Genomic DNA, 23,586 nt, shown 5'->3' with positions numbered 1-23,586 from the left:
GACAGCTCAGGCATATGACAGTACATGTCTTCATCACTTCAATATACAAAGGTTGACAGAGCTTCACAAGCTAAGAAGATGACTAGCTTTTCAGTCTCGGGGGTCCACGCTACTAGACAGCTTAATGTCTGCTCAGCGCTGTTTTGCTGCTGAAGCTTATGTAGCGTGGCTATAGAGGCGAGTTGCTTGTTTCTGCGCACCAGAAGTGACAGATCAGACGGCAGATTGACTTAATCTGCTTTCCAGAGCTATCGGATGTATGATGCATGGCACAACAGCACACTGTGCTAATTCAGTCCAGACTATAGATGGTATCTCAGAACTGCATTGACGATATCTCATTCACTTAACCCTTTCATATCACAAAGGCCCCTAATAAATCAGATGAGCTAATCAAATCCATCTAATCATGTAAAAAAAAGAACAGGACCACATGCCAGGCTCCAAGATCTTGTTCAGCCATTTTATGTAATTCATTTACTTGGAGATCAAAGAGCAGGAGGTCAAACGAAGAGAGACGAGTCAAACAGAAACACAGACACCAGGTTCTTTTCTGCAGTGCTCACATGGAGTATAGGGGTTAAACATAGTGGATAAAAACACACAAATACCACAATGTCATGTAAACTTTTAGATCAAGGGAAGAGGTTTCCTGAAATCAACACATAAAGACGCTACCAAATGAAAAAAAAGTTTTAATATGTCTTCTGATTTCTCAAGGCCTCTTTACATTTTCCTAGTGACGAGGACCGACTCTTTCTGTGAAGAGTTTGTTTGACAAGCAATGAGTTGACAAACACACAGTATAATGGAATGTCCAAGGAGCTTAGTGCATATATAAGATATATGATTGAAGATTCACACAATTCATGAAACACTTGGAGTCATTTCTGAACAACTGTTGAGCCCAAGATCACCTTTTGGTTGTTTCTGACAGTCTGGACCAACACTGAAATCATCAAGACAAAGTTCTGCCATGAACTAGAAGCAGCTGGAGCACCATAGTTGAGTTATATCTACTCCACCTTAACTGCAATGAGATGAACCAGTTGAATGACGATGACTAGAAGTATGATTGGAGACATTCAACCCTAGAGAACACCTTTCTGACATGAAGCACTATCAGCTGGACACATGAAAGTTGGACGCAATTTGCTGCTCCAACAGAACAATGACCCCAAACATACGTTAAAGTAGACCAGTAAGAAGCTTTTGAAAGGGCCCCCTGAACGTCTAGAACTTGAACCCATTGATGATATGGACAGCTTAAAAATTGAGTCACATGCAACCACATGTCACCAACAAATTAAATTAATCAATTCTGCCAAGAAGAGTGCTTGAATATCCAACAATAGTTCTGCCAGCAGCTTGTCAGTGGCCAGCAGAAGTATTTGTTCAAGTTGTACATTATGAGCAAAATACAATTATCAGTCCTGTCTTTACATTTATTTTAACTGTGTGAATTTTTTTTTATAGTCTGTAAGTTGCATGATAATTCTGTCCTAAAAACACAACAGTTTAAAGAAACTACTGAAAGCTGATTTTGACATGACATTCATGGAATTGAAATAAACTGTTGACAAACCCTTAGTAATAAATAAGTTTTTTTAAAACTGATATCCCCTCCATTCCCTACTCTATCTCCTTAAACAAAACGTCTGCTGGATGCATTCAATATTTTGAAATAACTTTTAGTATCAGTTGCACATTTTGTGAAACTTATTGGATCAAAAGTATGTCTATTCAGCGATGGAGAGTGTAAAAGCAAAAGAAACCTAACAAAGACTCCTGTCAAGTAAACCGCAGCAGCTCCTCTCTGCACCATGCCACTCTCTTTGTCAGTGCGCTCAATTTACTTCCCAAACCCACAAAGCCTTTGAGGGCCGCACAGGGGCACGACAGCTGTCGCAGATTGCATTTGCTCACTGATTTACTTCCTCTATTCCTTATGTATTTTAACTGAAAGCACTATAGCTCTAATATGCTGAAGCAGGACTGTGCAATAAGGCCTGATGTGGGTGCACATGTGCGTGTGAATACACCTGAGCGTGATGTAAACTGAAGCTGTCTGTCCAACAGCTGCTTTTGGTTTTGGGTCACTCAACCAATCAGTTCATTGAGGGCCAGTTGGGCTGTGTAGCACAAACACAGGGAGCAGATAGCAACCTGACATCCTTCTAGCTCTGTATCCATATCTACAAACCCGTAAACTCAAACAAAACAGGATGTCCTGTTTGCTGGTCTTAACCACGGAGAGTTTGGTGTCAATATGCTTTCACTCTTTATCCTGTCTCTGTGCCAGACACACTTAATACTTCAGTTTTGGAAGGATATACAGGAAATGCTCCAGCCTGGTTTGGCATGCAGTGTGGGACATTAATAAGATGCACTAGAGTAAAAACCACCATTTGCAATTGGCCCATGTTGCCCTCTTAATATTCAGCTGGACTCAAACAGTGAGCTATGCGTAGCTGGAGGACGTTACAGCAAACCACAAGCAGAAAAAGGGTCATATGGGAAGATTTATATTTAATAAGGATTCATCTACAGGGTAAGTCTCAACTCTCTTTACTTATGTATTATTTTATACTGTCTTTGAATAGTAGTAGTTTTCTTTACTTTTGAACTCCCAGCATCACTAGCAGAACTGCTAAAGCTTCTCCAGCGCTATCTGTGACACAAAAAAAACGTGTGATAATTAGATGCTCCACCTCCTGGCCCACCCGAGCACTGATCTAATCCCGTGAGACCCAAACACACAAAGAGCACGGATTCAGTGTAATAAAGACTGAAAACAACCCATTGGGCCGCTTGGTAAACACCGTTTGACTCTGGATTGGTCTCTTACCCTTGAGGACCACACGCAAAAAGAAAGCCAAGAACCCTTGAAAGAGATTGGTACCGTGGCAGAAATCCAGTTTAATTCAGAGACCAATGGGAGCCAGATAATGAGAGTGATTTTAAATGAGGGTCTAAGAGAGTCATTATTGAATTAAGCGTGGTTTAATTAGCATGCTGATTTGATAATACATATGCTGGCCTGTGTTACAGCAGTGCTTCAATCATGTAAATAAAAATCAATACAAAATTGAGCCCTGAGGGAACTTAACTCTGCTGAGAGCAATTTAATAAACCAATTCTACCCTCAGAGCACAATTTTCTGTGAGCACTTCCATTTGTGTGTCATTAAATTGAGAACCGTCTTTGTTTTTACTGCATTTTCCCCTTTTGCTTTCCATTTGAGCAGCTCACAAGGACGAACTAACTGGACATGCAAGTGTTACTTTTCATGTACATATCACATACATTTCACTCAAAGTAATATGAACAAATATAATAAATCAGCAAGATACTGTGGTTAAACCAGAAGATGGATAAAAACTATTACTTCATCTGGCTGTGACCTGTTTCTCCATTACAGTTTAATCTATTCAGATGCCAGGTCCAGTGGATTGGGTGTCACAACAGATCTACATCACAGTTTAAGCTCACAAACAAAGAGCTGCTCTGAATAAAAGAGGCTCAAGTGAACTAAGAGGAACATCAAACCTGTGTCATAACAGTTCAATTGCGAACCCTCTAAAATGTATTTTTACATAGAGACACATAAGCAGCTGCACAGCTGGGGCTCCAGTAGGGACAAATATACAGTTGGAATTGGAGCTCGGGCAAAATGCATATTGGCAGGAACCTTAACAATCAAGCAGCTAAATTAAACTAGTCATCACGCAATTTATCACTGACATGTGTGGTTTCCTTATTTGATGTGTCTTTTATCTCAGCTTGTCACTATAATCATGTTTTATCTTACACATACAAGACCGAAAGTATACTAAGACATGCGCATATATCATCTCATTGTGTGATATACCTTGATACTACCTGTAATTATCACATACATGTTTGTTTGCAAAATCATATCATTCATATGTTTTTACCAGAATAAACAGCATGGGTTTCAGTACTAAAAAAAAAGAAAAACAGTTTTAGATCTTTTGTTTCTGGCTCCGCTGCTGAGATTATCTCCTGTGCTCAGGTGGCTCCTCAGCACATAGTAACTGTGACATTGAGACACACAAAGTTAAAATAAGATGTAAGATGATGTTTTTCACTAAAGCACACTCAAAACTTTCTGAAACGAAAAATGTGGGGTTTAAATCAAATAAGAAAGTAAGCAAACAAATGGATGGCTTCCTACACCACGATGCCAAATACTGCATGTAATACTTATCCTTCTGCAAGAGTCCATCCTTTATATTGTTTCACTTTTGTTTTATTTATGTTTTATTTATAGAGGGTTTCCTATCCTTTTTATATATCAGTCTCCAAATATTCTTCAGTAAAAAGTGTATTGCTTTTTCAATCTGTGCATTTGCATTATCACAGTATCATCCCATTACTGACATGAAATGGTCTCCAGAATTAACACTCTGAATATTTCATTCAGACGATATATTATACAAACCGAAAAAGGTATTGTGAAAGATCCACTTGTATCTGTGAGAGAGGTTTTGTGTTTTGAAACCTAATGCATAAAGGGTGAGGGCAAATTTATGTACATGAAGGAATAAGAACTCAATCACAGAGCTGTCCAGAGCTAGATTATTATCATATCGTTACTCGCATGTGTTTGGCTAGTGTCACTAATATTGTTTTAGCGAAAATGCAAGATGAAGATTAATAACAAATGCTATAATGAATTGTGCTCATTGTGATTTTTCTGCATAAAAAATTATGAGTGCATCATCTGCTTCTACCTCCACTAACTGCCTTGACAAAAGTTGAGGATCCATGTAAATACCAAGGACTGGCAAGGATGAAAATGAAATCTTGAACTGTATTGCTCTATTCCTATCAATTTTCCCATAAGTACCCAATAAATGTGAACCATCAATTCTCACAATAAACACATCACAATTTTAAGAACACATATGGTATGACTTTGGTAAATTTGACAAAATTGTCTTTTGGTCTGAAACTGTGTGTGAACAAATTTAATATAGCAATTTTTATTTAGCGGTATTTTTGTCTTTGGCAGCTTCTGTGTGTAATTAAAAGGAAATACGTAATCTGTAGTTTCATGCACATGGAAGATAACATGTTTTGAATAAAATGTTTAATTTTGTCTCTGATGTCTGAGGTTTGGATGGACTGAATGTGGCTTTTGTGTGTTCATAGTTTTGGGAAAGTAAATTGAAATTTCAGGAAATACGTGTACGCAGGCTGTGGAAAAAAAAAAAAAGAAAGACTGTAAAGATTTTATGTTAGTCAAAGTGTGTTAGCCAACTTCAGTAAAATGAATATATTGCAGATGGTTTGGGTGGAATATTATGAATCTGCTACTGTTCTGGCTGTGCATGACATTATCATAATTTTGCAAAAATTCCCATCATTGGGACTATTTTCATGGAATAAGATATCCAGTTAATTTATGTTAAAGGTAGCTTTTCACATTCATGACTGTTTGTGTTTGCATCATGCTTCAAAAAGCTGCACCAGTCCAAATCTGGTCTTGTTCCTGCTAATGGACACTTTTGTAGAGAGTAGAAGAGATTGGTGAATGGAAGAGGCATCAAAGAGAGTATGAGCGGAGAGATCTCACAGACTGGGAGATGACTGTGTCATCTTTGTTACAATAAGTACTTTATAAGAGGCCTCCAGACTGCTCTGGGTATTCAGTACATGGGTTCATCCAAATAGCTTAACCCTTTCGTTGTAAAAAAAAAAGAAAGACTCAGAGCTACCTAAGCTAGTTCCAGTATCCCCTTGCACTCTGAGCCTGTCCTCAGAGTCACGGCACTGAGTGCAACAGAGAGATTAAATGCCCTTGAGCACAACAGGCACTTTAGCAGCAAATGCATGTCAAGATGTGAATGTGCCCATTGTGCCTGACCCACCAGAGGTCTTATAGCAGCCAACATGGAACACTGCCAAGCTAGAAGCCCCATTTACTGTCGGTCATGGAAAGCGGCATCCATGTAATTGCATGCAAAACATTTTTTATGAAATCATTCTGCAGCGCTTGATTGAGTAATTCAGTCGTCAAACAGGGAAAGGAGTGAAAACGAAGCCACATGAAGGAAAGATCAGATTCTTGTCATATGTCTTAGTGACAACATTTTTACTAAGATGACTTATTGTATGTAAAGAATCTTGCACATGTTGGTTTTACCATCATAGTTTTGTGCCCTGAGGCTCAGTACGGGGAGTGTGCTCCTGCATCTAATATGTGCAACCACTTATTACAGAGTACGCTGCATTGTGCTTGGTTTAGCAGGCTGGGTCAGGGAGTTAGGCTTTGTGGTTTGTGGGTGTGTGTGTGTAGATTCAAATGCACAAGTGTGTGACCTATCAGATTTATTTATATGGAAAGTGTGTATGTTTAACGCTATGTGTGTATGCGTGAGCGTGCGCGCATATGTGGTCCAAAAGCTACTAGTCTAAAATTAAAATCTGGGTTTTTGAAATGTCTCTAATTAGAGAGGGGAGGACTGAAACCTATTTTGAGAGCTGTGGCAATGCACGCCCTTCCCACATATGTGTGCACAGGCACACAGAGTATCACGCACATACACCTATCCCACTTCGAGTCAGTCTTATTAGACAATTCTTCAAGTTTTGCTTAAAGCAACTGTCCATGAAGTGTGTTTTCCTGAACAATTTATGACAACTGAACAGCGAGTGACCTTTTAAAAGCATAAACAAGGAGTTGCCACAAATACTAACAACCAGCTGAAATACGACTGCCTTACTGTAAAGCTGCCATAAATTATTGCAAAATCTAGGGTCAAAGATTCGTCAAAACAGACCAAATTGGAAAGTTTATAGCTGCAGAGCAGGAACACAATGGTCAGTTTAATCACTGTCTAAAGTGTTTTTACAATTTTAATGAGGCAATTTAGTGAATTTAGCTGTTTGTGACAGTGAGAGGAATGTGGTGTATGCCTGGCTAACATTGTCTCATTGTTCTGTCTCATAACCAGCCTCTGTTTTCTGTTCCTGAGCAAAGGCAGCTGGGAAATTAGGCAGCTTTTAAAGAGGGTTGGTTAAAATGGCTCTGCCCCATATACTCTAGTTTCTTTAGAGGTACATGAGAAAAACTCTAAAGAAAAATTTAGAGTTAAAAGCTAAACATTTCTCTAGAGTTTTCAAGTTATTTATTTTTTTATTATAGTTTTGTAATTGTTTTTTTTCCCTGTGGTTTTTCACAGTGAGTGTTCACTGACCCAGTACTCAAGTAGTCACTGCAAGTTGACCAATTTCATCACTGGAATTAACCACAATTTATTAAGTAACCATGAGTCATGTATTACAAAAAATATGGTAGACCAACATGCTTTCCAGAGAATGGTTTGATTATAGATGAAGGAATACACACACTGTATCTGTAAAAAGTGGTTTACTGCACCAACAAAAGACTTTAAGAAATACTTATTGCTTTATTTCACAATTTGTTATGTCCCTTCGCTGTACACCAAAACATGTTTACACATAAAAGATTTATAGTGACAGATTTTTTTAAATGCTACTGTCCCTTGCAACAGCATACAAACTGTATAATGATTTAGTTACTAATAAAAGCTGAGATACCTTTCAAGGCAGCTGAATTCTGGTGAATTTACTCCTGATAAAGAGAGAATCTATTTTTCCAGGTTCAAAGCTACAGTCATTTTCACATATGCACTGCAGTTCTGCAATGTTTTAGAGATGTTCCAGATTGGAGGCGTGCACGATTGTAAAATGTTAGCAAAATTCCCTCCAGGTGTTTTGCAGAGATTTTCCACCTAGCCCTAGAAAGAAGATATAGCTCATGTTTTAAATGATTTAATTAACACATAAGTAAAGATGTTCTCCTCAATGTCACTGCTGCTATTGTTAGCAATAGGCTAACTGGCAAGTCATCTGCGCTTCTGAGACATTCTCCAGTTAAAAAGTACAATGAATAGAATACAGGTAGCTTGTGATTTGTTGTCCATCTGTCCTTTAATTTTCTATATCCACTTAATCTACTTCAGGGTCACTGGAGGGTTGTACCTATCCCATCTGCCATTGGGCAAAAGGTGGGGTAATCACAGCACTTTGGTCAATTTCACTGTCCTTTAAAAGATGTCTTACTGAACTCATGTCGTGTTGCCTTCTCTCATTTTACAGAGGACACACCAATCACAAAGCTCAACACATTCCATTGTCTTCCTATCAATTCAAAGCAGGAAAAAAATGTCATAGGTTGACTAACTGACTTCTTTCAAGCAACCCGTCAAACTGGACGAATAGTCCATGGATCAAATCATGGGATTTATTTCTTCGGAAACATTTGGTTCAGCTTAAATCGAGAATGTGCATGTTAATATTAGAGCTAGAGATTTAGCTAAAAATAATTTTCAGAATGCATTAGGCCCTCTCTGAGGGCCTAGAGAGCCCTATCGGTTCCCCTTTGAGGTAATCATATTTACTCAACAATAAGCTATTCTCAACATATAAAGAAAACACAGTGATTTCCTCAGCCTAACTTCTGCATCACGTCCTGCCTCCTGTGCGCTCTAGACAGAGGTTCCCCCAACACCTCCTCCCTCGCATTTCCAGCCGTGAGAGTGCATCTCCAGCAGAAAGTCTCCCACTGTGAAATACATGTGTGACCAGCAACTTTGGAAAAAGTCCAGACCAAATTGTCTGCAATTTCTTCTTAAAATATCTATTTCTTGCGTGTGATAACAGCTTATGTGTTTGAGATCAATCCACAGTAGTTCACCATATTGGTTATTAATAGGTTAGCATAGATACTGGCACAGCATCAGATACTATTTGTCAGAACCTTAGAGTACTTCTTTACTGAAAAAAAGCAAAACAACGCTAATTGTTTTTGTTGAAGGAAAAGATGTTTGAGCACTTGTCCCGACAGGCTTTGGTAAGAGTTTGATCTCAACATCAAGTTCCACTCCATTAATCTGATTGACCAATGTCAGCCGATTGCCTGACAAAGACAGATGTATGGTTCATCCAATCATGGTTCATCCCATGTATTTTTGAATTGTCCCTCCCAATTTCAACACAGTTTCAAATTAAGTCTTCCCAGATGGTTCTTGGCACACCAGGTTAGCAGGATGGGACAGCAGTGACAAAGCATGTGCTGCTCAACAAGTGAGCCGCTACAGCATATGCAGCGTTATCCTTAAGGTTTGTTAAGGATCTGTGCACCATGTGAGAGGAAAAAGAAGGAGACTGTCCTTTCCAACTTTCTCTCTAAGTTATCATTGAACAAGCGGAAATCACAACACAGCTGCTGTCTAGCTGTGGATAGTATTTTGTCAGAGGACGATGTGGTTATAAAATACGGGTTTTATTGAAGCAGAGCAACCTTGAAATGTCTTGAAGTAATCTCGGGTTAACATGCAGTTTAAACAGGTGACTTCATAGCCATAGTTCCTGACTGGTTTTTATGAGAGCAGCTTTACAGAGAAATGATATTAAGATATTAAGATATCTAAAGATATCTATTCCCTCTTCTTTTAAACATGCTGTGGTTCAACCTCTCTTAAAGAAACCAAACCTTGACCCTTCTATTCTTAATCATTTTAGGCCGATTTCTAAACTTACGTTTCAAGCAAAAGTTTTAGAGAAAGTAGTTTCAGCCCAGACTGTAGCTTTTATGTCTCATAACAACCTATTTGAGAAATTTCAATCAGATTTTAGAGCTTTACATAGCACAGAAAGAGGCCTCCTCAAGGTAACCAATGACCTTCTTTAAGCAGCCGACAGAAGAGAGAGTGCAATTTTAATTCTTTTAGACCCAAGTGCAGCCTTTGACACTGTAGATCATGCCAGTGTTTCCCACACATAGACTAATTCGTGGCGGTGCGCCACAGATTAAACATCGGCCGCCACATATTGCGTTTCGTTATTATTATTATTTTTTTTAACGCTATTTAAAAAATACTCGTATTCGTTAAGCTGCATTTCCTTTCCCTGCTCTACCTCCGTCTCTGTCCCTCGCGTCTCTCTCGCATAGCCTACTCACACACACAGCCCCTCCCCTCCGTGCTTCCCTGGAAGCGTGGAAGCTTGCTAGCTTAGATTAGCTCTATAGCTCTGGCCCAACCGAAAGAAGACTGCTGGCGAAATTCACGAAAGGTTGGTATCACGTGCACCTTTATAAAATCACACATTAAAAAGTCCTATAAAAATATTTTATATTTTTAATACAATGTTGTCCCGTCCAGACCCATAGCAAACAAGCGATTACGCCTTCTTTATAAAGTTAACTAGTCGCAAGTTTGCCGTAAAAAAAAAAAAAATGTAGTTGGGTTGTCGAGGTCAAAACACTATCAGCTGTGAATCAAATAAAGTAGTTTTTTTAAACTCTTACACTGAATGTTTGCTGCTTCAATCCAGATGAGTATTGAAAATTATTTTCCGCGATTGAAAGAGAAAGGTGCGTGTTGAGGATGAGGACCAGCCTGAACCGGAGGTATCAGTCTGAAACAGCTGAACAGCCCCACCAGTGTAATTAGCTATGTTATTAATTTGTTTACAATGAAGATGTGAAAATCTGCAGATAAGCCGCACCTGTGTTACCCACCGTGACACAGGTGTCACACATCTTACGTCCCCCATAATTTTCCTTGATGGAGAAATTATCCAGGTTCTTAACTCCCAATGTGACATATATGTCACATTACAGATCTCTGACAGTGGGGGGTGGTATTCTGGAAAAAAATTCTGAAATGGGTTCTATGTGGTCTATTTAGTCTGTGTTATAACCCCTTTAATTTTAATTTAAGTAGAAATGGGTCTGGGTTCTTATGGGTTAATACAATAAAGTTCTGTCTGACCAATTATTAACGAAGGAACTATTTTGAAGAATTTAATTTTACAGATGACATCACATCACCCCAATCCTGGCTTCACTCCACTGGCTCCCTGTGTGTTTTAGAATTGATTTTAAGATTTTACTGATCACCTTTAAAGCCCGGCTGGGTCTGGACCCTAGCTACATAGCTGACATGCTAACCACCTATGAGCCTGTACGTGGCCTTAGATCCTCGTGCCGGGGACTCCTGGCTGTTCCAAGGTCGAGGCTAAAAAATAAAGGTGATCGCGCCTTCTCCATCAGGGCTCCTCGACTTTGGAATGACCTGCCCGACAAGATAAAGTTTGCAGATTCAGTGACATCTTTTTAATCACTTCTTAGAACCCATTTTTATAGACTTGTTTTTATGTGATTTTCTTTTTGGTCCTGTTTGGCCCTCTGTTGTTTTGTTGTCTGTCAAAGCACTTTGTAAACACAGTTTTTAAAAGTGCTATAAAAAATAAAGTTATTATTATTATTATCTCTCTAAGTTTAGTTGCAATTTTCATGTGTTATGTAGGTAAGAACTGGGAGTAAAGTGGTTCAACTTAGGATATCTTATTTGTGGGGTCTTGAAATTTAGTAAATGCAATACTCCTAAGGATTAGTTCTCAAGAATAAGCATATCAGAAACAGAAACACACAAACACTCAAGCCACAGGCATTCCCACTATAGACACCCATTATCTCCATCTGTATCCATGTGTTGTCGGCCCAGAGCAGGAACTTTGGGGGCCGCTGTGGTCAGACACAGGGAGAGGGAAGTTAGCGCTGGCAAAGAAAAGACAAAGTCAGGCATTTTTGGAGTAAGATAAGAAGACAGCAGCGAGAAAGGAAAAACTAAAATAACATAAAAGCCACTGGGGGGTTTGAGATTACTCTGACAACACATCACTGTTTTTGCCAAGTTTCAAAATATCACAGCCTTTTAATCAACAAACACAACAAGGTGATAAGTGAAAATATGCAGTCATGATCCTAACAGGCAGGAAGCTACAGTGCAGTGCAGTAGGTGTGTGCTGATGTCCCATTATGGTCACGCTACCTTGACCTGCAAGGGCACAATAAAATCCAGAGCTTGTGTGGCACTGGCAGGTGCTGCAGCTGCACTCTGAAGCTCTAAGCATCCAGTGTCAGGCTTTTGTTTGCTTTTTTGATTTATTGCTGACCACTGCCCCACCAAACATGTGCAGAGGAGAGCCAGCTCCCCCTTCTCTCAACACCTTTCCACACATAAATAAACCATATCACTGCAGGAATGCCTGAGGTCCAGCATTCTGCCTGTTATTGGAATTCTCCCTGCTGATAAGACGATTGTTTGGGACATTTTTTTCCACATCTTCCCATCTCAGCACATACTGACTCTAGAATGGACAAGTGAGAGAATGATGATTTGACTCTGAAGATGAAACGGTGATTACAGGCACAAAGATTTATACCATAACCAACTGATGATACATGGCCACAGTGGAGGCGAGCAGGCTTTGAAAGAACACAGATTGGGAGGACTCAACAGATACAGTAAATGATAACAGACTGCATGATGGTCAATTAAACAGAACCAAAAGTGCATTTAGAAAACTCAAACAAATGTGGGATAAGGCATACAAACAGGGCTGTCCTCTCCATCAGAAGCTCCATTCCAGATGCAGATTGGTTAAATGTTGGTGTACTTGCTGCTGTTGTAGGATTATCTCCCCGTCACCAGAATAAAAAGTAACTTCCATTAATTTTCATGTTTCATTTCGCATACATTTCATGTCAGTGTTTCCTAACCCTGCATATTCCTCAGGAGTCGCTATGTGGCAAGCTGGGAATGAGATTTTTTTTTTCTTTTTTGTTTTGGCTATGTGTTGAGATAATAAAAATTTGAACTGTGCAGAGATTGAAACTGCAACCAATTTATTCTTTTGACCGGGTTATTCCACGAGTGTAAAGACAGGATATTGTGTAGCTACAATCATCTGGTTGGTTTAGGCCTACTTCACATCTGCAAACGGAGAAAACAGCTAGTGTGTTTTGTTCTGAAGGTAACTAAATGTAACCCAGTAAAAAGAAAGCCTTACTAAAGTAATACAAGCAGTAACAAATAATATGAATGTAGAAAATATTGCTGTAATTAATCTGCATTTTATAGAATACTTGATCAGTGTTTCCTTTTATTTAACAACCATTCAATATAACAACTTATCATCATCCAGGTTTTTAACTTCACTAGAATGAAGCATCAGTCAACATGACCATAATCATTTCAACAGAGCATTTATTTTTTTAATTTTAAGAAAATTTCAAGATCAGCTGCATCTGCTGGTGAAACGTCTGGTTTAAATTCTTTTCTCCCTTGATCACATTAAGGTGGGGGTATAATCAAAGCCATTTGAGAAAGTGTGTAGCTGATAAACCAAATCTCAAAGGTTCATTTTCTCGTGTTTTTATAGCTTTTTTATGGCCTTTCACATGAAATCGACATTTTCCAGCAAATGAAAGATTTCAGAGTGAACATATTGTGTGTTTTGGGTTTTTTTGTTCCTCGGTATATTGCCTTTTAGTGTGTGCGTAAAACAGTCTACACTAAAAGAAGTTATGCTCTCCCACAGAAGATATTGCTGCTAAGCTGCCTGAACTACCATATTTGTATTCCTTTTTGTATTAACAATATCACAGCGTAACACATTTGCATAATACCTGCCAAAAACAAAGAATGAGAAGCCACTTTGCGCTCCACCATTTTTGATCAGCTGACCAATCAGAGCTGACTGAGCTTTCAGTAAAGAGGCCAAAGAAACAGGCGTTAAACTAAAGGTTTTCAGATAGTGGGCGAAGAGAGGCATAACAGCAAACCTTATGAGAAAAATATCCCCTTTTTGTTTTAACTTTAGACCATGTAAGCCAATTTTAGTAGACCCAACAAAAAATTAAACAACACGTTTTTAAATGAGCACATCATGATCTATTTAAAAAGCAAGTGTAAGCTTGCAAAAGTAAGTGAGGGGACTTCTGTCATTTTTGGTCATAAACAAGTAATTTGCACTCAATACAACTGGAAGACTTGACCAGCTATAAAAGAAACTTATATAAATCAAATAAATAGTTTTGGAAAGGACACTGATTTGCTTTCTCCCCTAATGTTTGATGTACAGGTAGTAGTTGGTTAGCTTAGACGAGCAGAAAGAGAAATCCAGAAAAAAAAAAGTTACACTTTAGTTTTTGTAAATATTAACCAACTAAGCAAAAGGTTCATTTCGAAAAGAGCCAGTCCAGGTTACTTGTTTCCCCTATTTCCAATTGTTATGCTAAGCTAACTGCCTGCTAACTGTAGCTTCCTACTGTACAGCCATACATATAGTATCAGGCAAATCATCCTATTAGTAAATGAGTTTATAGCTCATGAACAACCTCATCAGCAGCTATAAAGTAGAAATGTGTGTTACAACTCTTCATTTACAACCATGATCCTTACTGATAAAAACATTGTTGCTCTGTTAGAATATTTTTATCTTAAATCCTTGACTACGTTCCAGCAATGCCGACATTCACCCAGGGATCAACTGCAGCTGTCTTGAGTGAGGGGGCATCAGGCTAAGACAGGGCAAGCTGACCTCCCACCCTGAGCATCTGTGCCCACTCATTAAGGCTGGCACCCACTAAGCCAAAACAATCAGTCACTGACGACGATGACAACAGAATATGTGAAGGGAGGAGTACGGCTTTGACTTTGGTAAAAACCACAAGCTCTAAAGCACAAGCACATTCACACATAAACTGCCACTGTACATTCTCTTCATTTGTCTGCTATCCATTAAAATGTTACAACAGGCACAGCTGCTACCAGCACTGAATGGGGAGCTATTTCTCTGGTTTATCTGTGCAATATGAATGTGAAAGATATGTACTCCACCCCCAACTATTTTTTTTTACATTTCCCAAGGAACAAATGTTGCTGCTTCACAATCTCCAGAAGACTAATAGTATTATTAGAAATTTGGAGCAGGGCTGTGGAAGTTATGTTGTTGCAATGAGGAGCCTTGCCTCCTCCTCCTCCCCCCTCTCACGCCAGTGTTGAAGATCTGTTACTCAGGGGCTGGAGAGTTTTCGGTCTCAAGGGGCACATCCCTCTGAACCGCCTGCCAAGCTTCTCCCCTCTCTCCTCCGCTCTCGTTCTTGCTTGGCTTTCTTTCTTTGTTCTCCGTTTGGTCCGCTCTTCTCACTTCTTCTCCTCCTCAGGTTCAACTGTCTCCTTCACTTCAGCCTCTTATTAACCTCCCTTGTTTATTCCTACTTTCCCCCGAAAACATTTCTTCTCACACTCACACTCCTATCAACTTTCTCCTCTTTACCCCTCCGCTCCTCTTCCTAAGCCAGTGATCCAGCTCCTTTGCAGCCGAGCATAATTAGGCCTAAACACAAGCCTGTGCAGGCTCACATCTGGAAGGAGTTTGGCCATGGCAGTTTCCTACCAAGACGACTAAATATTTAGGTTGAGAGTTACTGCATGTGGATGAACTCATGATAGAGGGGGTGGGAAGAGGAAAGAAATGGGGAGCTTGAGATAAAGGAAAAGAGGGAAAGTGGGGTAGACGACTGGAGCACACGGAGGAACGCTGAGACAGTGATAAGTGTGAGTTTGTTGAAATGGTGCTGTTTATCAACTGACACACAACAGTGTAATTAAAGTGCAGCTCAGGCCCTGACGAGCCAAAGGAGAAGGTGATTATATTGTGGTGACTGTTTGCTCCTTTATGGCTGGCAGGAATAACAAACAGCCAACTAATAGTTTTAATAAACAAATCCCCATTGGGATTTCCCATGAGGCTGAGGGGCCTCAGCTGGAATGTTCACAGGGGCCAGCTGTTGTGCATTACACTTAGCAGCCGGCCCCGGAAGCCCAGGACCTGGTGTCCTCAAGCCTTTGCCTGCTCAGCATGGAGGAGAGCATTCCTCCAAGCTGCCCCAGGAGAGAGGGCAGCACTGCTGGCTTCTCAGGCCGGGCACGGAGAAAGCTTCCCTGCTGCACCTGGTATACTGTCTGCAGTCTCTGAGCCGCCTGAGGAATGTCAGGAATAACACGAATATCAACAGAACTTCCCACATTCCACATCTGGAGCTAATGTCATGAGCAACGCTGGGAAGACAAGCGCATGAAGAACCTACCGAATCATCAAGAAAACAAACTTTCCACTCACCAGAGTTCTCAGGGAAGGAAACAAAAATGGCCAGTGGAAGTGTTTGCGTCTCATAAACGTGTCACAAAATGCCAAACATCTGCACAAAAACAACTCAACCAAAATTAGTAGGTGCGGGAAAAGAAGATTATCCTCAATCACCTCAACCACTGCCACCCAAGCCTTTTTTTTAATCTTGAAGTTTTCAGCAATGTGTTCCCCAGATGTTTATCCTGCCTTTATTAAGCAAGAAACAAAAGGCCCTATAAATGGACTGCTGGCTGGCTTTGGCTCTCCTGGGGCATAAATCCCCTTACTTTACCTAAAATATTTCTTGCAGTAAGGCACTTGAACATGTGTTTTTTTGTTTTTGTTTTTGTTTTTTTTCTTTCTTACAATGCGCCCATGTTCAGCATGCATTTTTCCCTCTGTGTGTGAGTACGGAAACAGCAACATACTGTGGGGATGAGCAACGTCTTAAGAAACTGTGCAGCTGTGAAGAAAGTGTTGCATTGCAGCGGAATAAAACACCACCCAAAAATATGTCACTAATAGATCGGCAATCTATCATGAATGATAGTGTGTTTTGGCCCGTGATGAGGCCCTTTCAAGTTGGGTCCAAGCAGACCATACAAATAAGTGCCTCATTATTAAAATATCAAACTAGACTGGCCTAGAATCAGTAATGACCCACTCTCAAAGGTTTCTTTTTTTCCCCTCAGCAGAAGGAGGCAGAGAGACAGGGTGTTGCTGTATTTAAAGTGGGAGCCAGCCCACCAGTTAAGAAAAGAGTGACAGAAAATACTAAGAATGTTGTTCTGTTTATTCCAAATTTGCAAGGCCGAGTCAGCTGGACCATGTGCACAGGGTGGAGGTGGAGGGCGAAGGAGTGAGCTGAACACAGAGCGCATGGCTGAGCCAAATTTAAAGTGGCAGAGTTGTGTCGAGGAGGCCGGTCCTGATGATGAAGCTTTGTAATGCTTCACGGAGAGGCAATACTCAGCCCTCCACTGCAGGGTTAGAGTAGATCAAGATGTAAACTTCTGACCTAACAAGCCATATTACTGCTGCAGGTCCTCAGTTTAAACTGAGAACATGAAGTCATGGGGGTGTGGACCTGATCGGAATTCTGAACTCTCAGGATCTATGGATTTTGTGTTCTTGTGAAATACACCATTAAAAATAAGTTTTTTCAATCATTTACCACATAAAAACTCATCTTAAAATTTACCACAGAACAAGTAGATTATATTATTTCGTTCAAAAATGTTGATAGAACAATTATTTAATACAGGAATGATACTGAAGCCACATGTGAAGATAACTGACACCAAAATGTAAGCAAAGACGACGATTACAGTGTAGTAAGACAAAGTTCAGAGGTTAATGTGACGTTCCAACTTACAGAGTGACGGTCCTGTTGGGGAGCAAGCTGGCATCCGGAAGTTCAACCAGCTCCGCCTTGCTGCAGCTGACCTTTCTCCTCACAGCCTGGACGCCGTGAGCTTTGGAGCGCTCGCCCGTGCAGCTGCAGCCGCTGGTGGAGGCGAGCAGCCCGGGGCAAGCCTGGGATAGCCACGGCTCAGAGGCGGACAGCAGGAGCAGCATCAGTACCAGATGCCCCGGCAGCAGAGGGATGCCAACACCGGGCGCAAACATTGTCCTTCGCCTGGATCTCACCTCAGCTGCACCCCCGCCTCCAGTCATCCCATATCTCCACCATGAAGATATCAGAGGATGTAAGGAAGGCAAAAGAAAAAAGAACGAATAAAAAGCAATAAAATGAGCTCTCAGCTGTTGAATGAATGAAAAAGATCCTTCGCTCAACAATGAACACACATCATCCAGTCACTGCAGAGATATATTCAGCCCCGCTGATTTTCCAAGTGTCCCGTTATGTCATGGCAGCCAGGGCGCCCAACTCCTTTTGGTCCAAAAAGTTAATAAATCCAAGAGATATGTTTCCATCCAAAAGTTTATAGCCGTTATAATAGTGACGTAGTTCTCTGTCTTAAAAAAAAGATGTTCGCATTAATTACCTGGAAAGATTTACATTTCTTTCAGGATTCCTGGGAGTGTCCAGATTGCCGCTATCTTTCCCTGTAACAGTCACTCCAGGGGCTGATGAGGTTTATGACTAAGCTGTCCCAGTCACAGACAGAGTCACAATGTCATTCATTAAAATAGGTAAAGAATAACGTATTACGTGTAACTTTTCGCTGTTGTTCCACTGCTCTTAAAAGTTTTCCTCGGCGTTTTCTCCGAACCCGGAGGTGTCCGCACTTTCACGCACAGCTTGCAGTGCATTTAAACGGAGAAAATCTATAAAGTCGGAGAAGAAGTGACCTGTTCTTCGTCGGCTCCCGTGTAATTCCCCAAATCAAGCGGCTTTGCCTGCTTGCCTCTGTCACACTCAAACTCACTCAAGTTACTACCCCGAGTGCGCTCATTCCGTCTCCGTCTGCGCTCTGGTCCCCTTGGTCCTAGCGCATCCGGTTTAGATTGCAGTTCCACACGTGACCAGAGCTAAACCCACCTGGACTTAATTCACACTTGGTTGTAAGAGTCGGGCTCACTGATATGCCAGTCTTCACAAAATCAGCCAATAGATAACACAAACAGGACAGAAATCAGGTGCATTTTCACTTTCCCACATCACCTTATAACTGTCCTACGTCTATAGAAACTGAACATAAATAGGCATATGACTTATTACCTATTGCAATTCATCACGTTAAAGCATCAAAACGACAAACAACCAAACTATGAAGTCATACAGGGGAAACATTATGTCAAATAGTAACAATGCTGAAAAGAGGAGCAGAGCCAGAGTTGATCACTGTTTAGGTGACATATCAGGTTTGTTTGACTCCTCGTCGTTTTGAATGAGCTGTTTCCATATTGAAGTCAGGAAGGTCTCGATTTCAATGTGAGACCGGGCCTGGAGTGCAAACTACAGTTATGAATTAATGCTGAAGGTCTCTTGTGTATTGTGTAACTGAGCAGATCAAAGGCTGCTCATTCAATCAGAGGGAAAGAGAGGAAGCAAAGACTTTTATAGATATCCTACACTTCAGTAAATCTATATTGTTACTTCAGACAGACTTAAGATGGTGGAGGGGAGTTTGATTTTGAAAATCTAAAGAGACTGAGTTATCGTATTGTGGGTGATGACTTCATCATAAGTGGGGGCATTGTCCACTTGGAGGCTAGTAACAACAGCAACCCTCAAATACGAGTGCTTCAGTTCAAGTTCGTATGCAGTAATGGCCACTGCACCGACTGTCCGGCGTGACGACTCCGAAGGTGCTACTGAATACAAATGAGTTTTTGCACTTCTGTCAAGCCAAACTAATTCACCATAAACTATTCAAAGTCAACTGAAATTGAGAGTGTTGTTCTTTGCAGCTATGCTGTGTATGTTGTCAGAGTAGATTAAAAACGGGCTCACTGATCTACTGCATGTGCTTGCACAGGCGAGTGCTTTTGACTTGGGCTTACTTGAGAGAAAAGTAATATTCCAAAAACTCAAATGTTCTTTTGAAAGAAAAATAAAAACAAAAATAGAATACGGCACTTCCACCCCTCCCCGACCATATCCTTCTCCAAGGTCTCTGGTTCACATTATTTTCCTGTGCGTGTGGAAAGTTCACAAAATATAGTAAGAGATTTCTGTTTTTAAGAAATCCTTTTTGATATACGAGAGGCCCGGGAGGATGGAGACTATGGTGATTCGAATCTGGAGAACATTTTAAAATGTGAGACGGTGAAGCAGGAAATCTTTTGAAAAGGGATTTTATGCAATTGGGCTTGACGTGCATTCACTGGCATATCCAAACTGCAGGCACCTCGGTCATGCAAGCAGCCTGGTAATATAATGGCGCACTGTGCTCTGACCCGCACGGCGGACCCCTGGTTTGTTATTTCTGTATATGATACTGTACACTGGAGCAGCATGAGAGAGCCGGCATGATTATTGAAAGAGAGCACAAGTAGTAGATGGGCGCTTGCTCAGCAATGAAACAGAGGGCTGTTTATCCAAGCTGTTAAGTAAGGCTTCAAATACAACACCCCCCTCCAACCCCACAGGGCCTAAATCTCTCTCATCTGGAGAGCACAGTTTCCATTTTAAATGTCACGTCCCAAACTGCACATTACATCAAATTGTACTTAATGGCATCCAGACAAACTTTAATGTCGTTCCAACATTTTCTCTCTATGCGTTCCTCAGCCCCCTCGCTCCTTATAGCTAAGCAAGCAATCTCTCCTTTCCCTGTTTCACATCTGGACTCCATTCCAGGTGGGGTATTGAGAAAGGAGAGCACGTCGAGAAGGAAAGGTGGAGAGCAGGGAGGCTTGGAGGCACAAAAAGTACAACTAAGATGGCATCTTCACTTTGATTTCAGTGGTCATGCAAGTTTTTTGACAGATATGAGAGGTTCGTGATTTCTCTTGTGTACATGATGTTCATATTGTCCTTAAAATCAGAGCATGGAGCAGAAATAATCCAAAAATAAGGGGGTCTGTAGTGCAATCAGAGAAAAAGACTAAGTGACTGTTGAAATTGAGTCAAAGCTCAGGATTGTATTCTACCAGTGCTAAAACAAAAGAAAACTTCCAGCCAGGGAGCCCTGCTCAGTGAGTCTTTTCTGAGGAACCCATGACATCTAGTGGTGGGATCAGCAGCACACACAAAAGTTCTCTCTCTCTGAGCTCTGTCAGTATAACAGCCTGTCCTGATGCTCTGACCATTTCCTGGACAAATGGTTTAATTGCTATTCATGGGGAAATTAAACACAGTGCTTTAACATTAGACACATTAGTGTCATTGCCCTAACCCTCACATCTGCTGACCATTAAGAATTACAAAACCTATTTCCAGAAGTAAAATTTTTCTTTTCATTTAAACTAATTTTCCTTTTCAATACATCAAAAATTTTACATCTTTAATCTATTTAGCCTAGGTTGGAAAAAGACACGAGTCCACAGAAATTCGTGCTCACTGGCCAACTCAGTTGTATTTAGAAAAAATAAACATCTAGTGTTAGATGCCAACAAAACACTCTCAAAAGCATTTTCAGGAGGAGACCGATCTGAACTCCAGGCAGACCAATCAAAAACACGCACACAACTATGTTTTTGTGAGTCATACAAAGTAAGTTCTGGCACTGTACAGCTGAAGTAATTGTGAATCTCCAAGAAAAAAAGACGTTGTTTCTGATGGCAGCATCTCCAAAACTTCCAATACAAATGCAGGCTTCTGCCCTTTTGGCTGATAACAGCCTGGATGGTTTTTCTCATGTTTGGCACGTAGAAACCGTATCAGATTTTCTTCCCTTAAAGCTGCTGAAAATAGACTCATCTGACCACAGAACACTTGTTCACTGTTTTTCTGTCCATCTCAGATGATCTTGTGTCCAGAGAACCCTGTGGTGTTTCTGTGCAGAATTGATATATGGTTTCTTGCTTATGTAACACAATTACATGTTACAATTTTGGATGGAGAAGTGGACTGCACTGAGTTAAATTGGTTTTCCAAAGTAGTCTTGAGCTCATGTGGCTTTATTGACCATGGTGGCTTGATGGTTTCTGGGTGCCTAAGGACTTAAACGGGAAGTTTTTTTTGTTTTTTTTTAAACCTGGACCTTATTTCCGGCTTAAAATACATTCATCTACTCACTGATAACAGTTTGGTAAAACCCGGCGTCCATATTTAGATCACTTGAGATCCGTGTACATCCATATAATGGCAGAGAACGGGGCACTAAATGGCATTATCTGTCTTTATTTCACCAATACTTTAAGCCGAATGAATGAATGAATGAACATGTACTAATGCACTGTTAGCTCATAGCTGCCATGTTGTTGTTATCTGGGGCTTTTTGGGGGCTTATAGGAAGCTTTCTACACACGATGGGATGCGCGGTGCTGCAGCACAGCTCATTCACTCCGATAAGGACATCCATCGTACTCAAAGCCGTCATCCATGTCGTCAAAATCTGATAAATATCCTGCCATGTTGCCAAAACTACCAGTTTCTTAATCTTTCCACTACATTATGCACTGTAGCTCTTGAAAGACTAAATTTAGCATTGAGAAATATATTTTAATTTATATCTTATAAAAGATTCTCTGCCAAACTTTGGCACAAAATGATAAGCTATGACTTACTCTTGTTAAGACTAAGCCTTTGGTGGAAGTTCCTCTTATACCCAGTCCTGACCCCCTCACCTGTCACTTATTGAACTGCTGACCGTAGAATGATCCTGAATGGTGTTAATTGTATATTTCATGGAAATGTCTTTCTCAGTCTCTTTCAACTTTTTGAGCATTTTGCTGGCTTCAAACGCTAGATTTCATTGCTGTAATTAGAATGAGTTTTGTTGGAGAAAGTGCTGAAAAAATTCCCCAAGTCCTCATTGTTGTTGAAACAAGGTTCAAACAAATGGAGAGTTTAAATATCAAATTTCTATGTTTTATTTTTAGCAATCTTCATCTTTTCCAAAAATGTGTTTTGCATTTAATTTAATTATTAACATGGAGCATTTGACATTGTATTTGCATCCATTTATTTATAAAAGTCAATAGTACTGAAATCAATAAGCAATCTAGTACATTTTGAACATTTACATTTACTTACCACCCTCAGATTGTCACCGGTTTACAAAAACACACGATTATCAAAATATCCACAGTAGTAACCAAAAATCTATATTTGATATTTGTTCAAATTTTTGTGTGGAGACACTGTTGAGATTAAATACAAAGTTTTGACACACTGCAAAAATGTATTTTGCTTTAATGGGAGTGGCTTCACCTCTACTCCCTCATTTCCATCATTTAACAAGTTCATAAAAAAATCCATTACAAAAATTGCAAAATGCTGCCTCCCTCTGGTAAGTAGAATTAATTTTGCGACCATTTCTAAAATCAGTGAGGAAATATAATATAAATCACAAAAAGAATTATGTTCTCTACAGGGCTTGGAAAAAAATATGGAAGGCTTACTCACTGGTACTTTAAGAGTGAGAACAGACACTAGTTTTTACTTCTTGCCAAACCGGTTCACTTCCAACAGTTGAGATTTCATCCAATTCTCTTAATGCCCTGAACGCGATCCAGTAATTGTATTTAAAGGTGTGATCAAAGTGACAAATTAGCTCCTGGGAAAGGAGGCCAACAACTTTCTGTACAACTCCTGCTCAGCTCAGGGGAAGTTTGTGAAGCTTGTTTTATGATTATCAAGGTCTGTATACTGTATATAAACATGTGGTCAAACTGAGGCCACGAGTTCCCTCTACACCAGAGCTTCCTAAAAAAGTGCCAGTAGGACAGCAGCCATCAAACTTATAGTTGTAAATAGAGGATTCTGATGATATCCAGTCTTACATGTTTTCACATTAAAAGTTAAGTAGGGTAGTTAGAGATCAAATGTTTAGTCAAAAGTTAGGAAAGATATGAGAAACAGGTTAAACTGAGGCCATTTGAAATAGATGTGTCATTATTATAATTAATTAAATTGCGTTTTACTGCCAAGATACAACAGAATACCTGCTGGAGACAAAGTGCCACGTTTCT

General features: G+C 40.1%; 1 protein-coding gene across 1 annotated transcript in view; it reads right to left on the bottom strand.

The window, feature by feature from the left end:
- adgra2 (adhesion G protein-coupled receptor A2) overlaps positions 1-18,446 on the bottom strand; it is a 42,124-nt gene extending 23,678 nt beyond the window's left edge. The window contains exon 1 of the mRNA XM_075468644.1: positions 17,414-18,446. Within this exon, the coding sequence (XP_075324759.1) occupies positions 17,414-17,715 (302 nt within the window). The 5' untranslated portion in view covers positions 17,716-18,446. The remainder of the gene's footprint in view (positions 1-17,413) is intronic.
- Positions 18,447-23,586: the final 5,140 nt, after the last annotated feature.

The sequence above is a fragment of the Odontesthes bonariensis genome, chromosome 6, assembly GCF_027942865.1.
Source record: "Odontesthes bonariensis isolate fOdoBon6 chromosome 6, fOdoBon6.hap1, whole genome shotgun sequence".
NCBI lineage: Eukaryota > Metazoa > Chordata > Actinopteri > Atheriniformes > Atherinopsidae > Odontesthes > Odontesthes bonariensis.
This window is presented reverse-complemented; position numbering and strand designations above follow the sequence as displayed.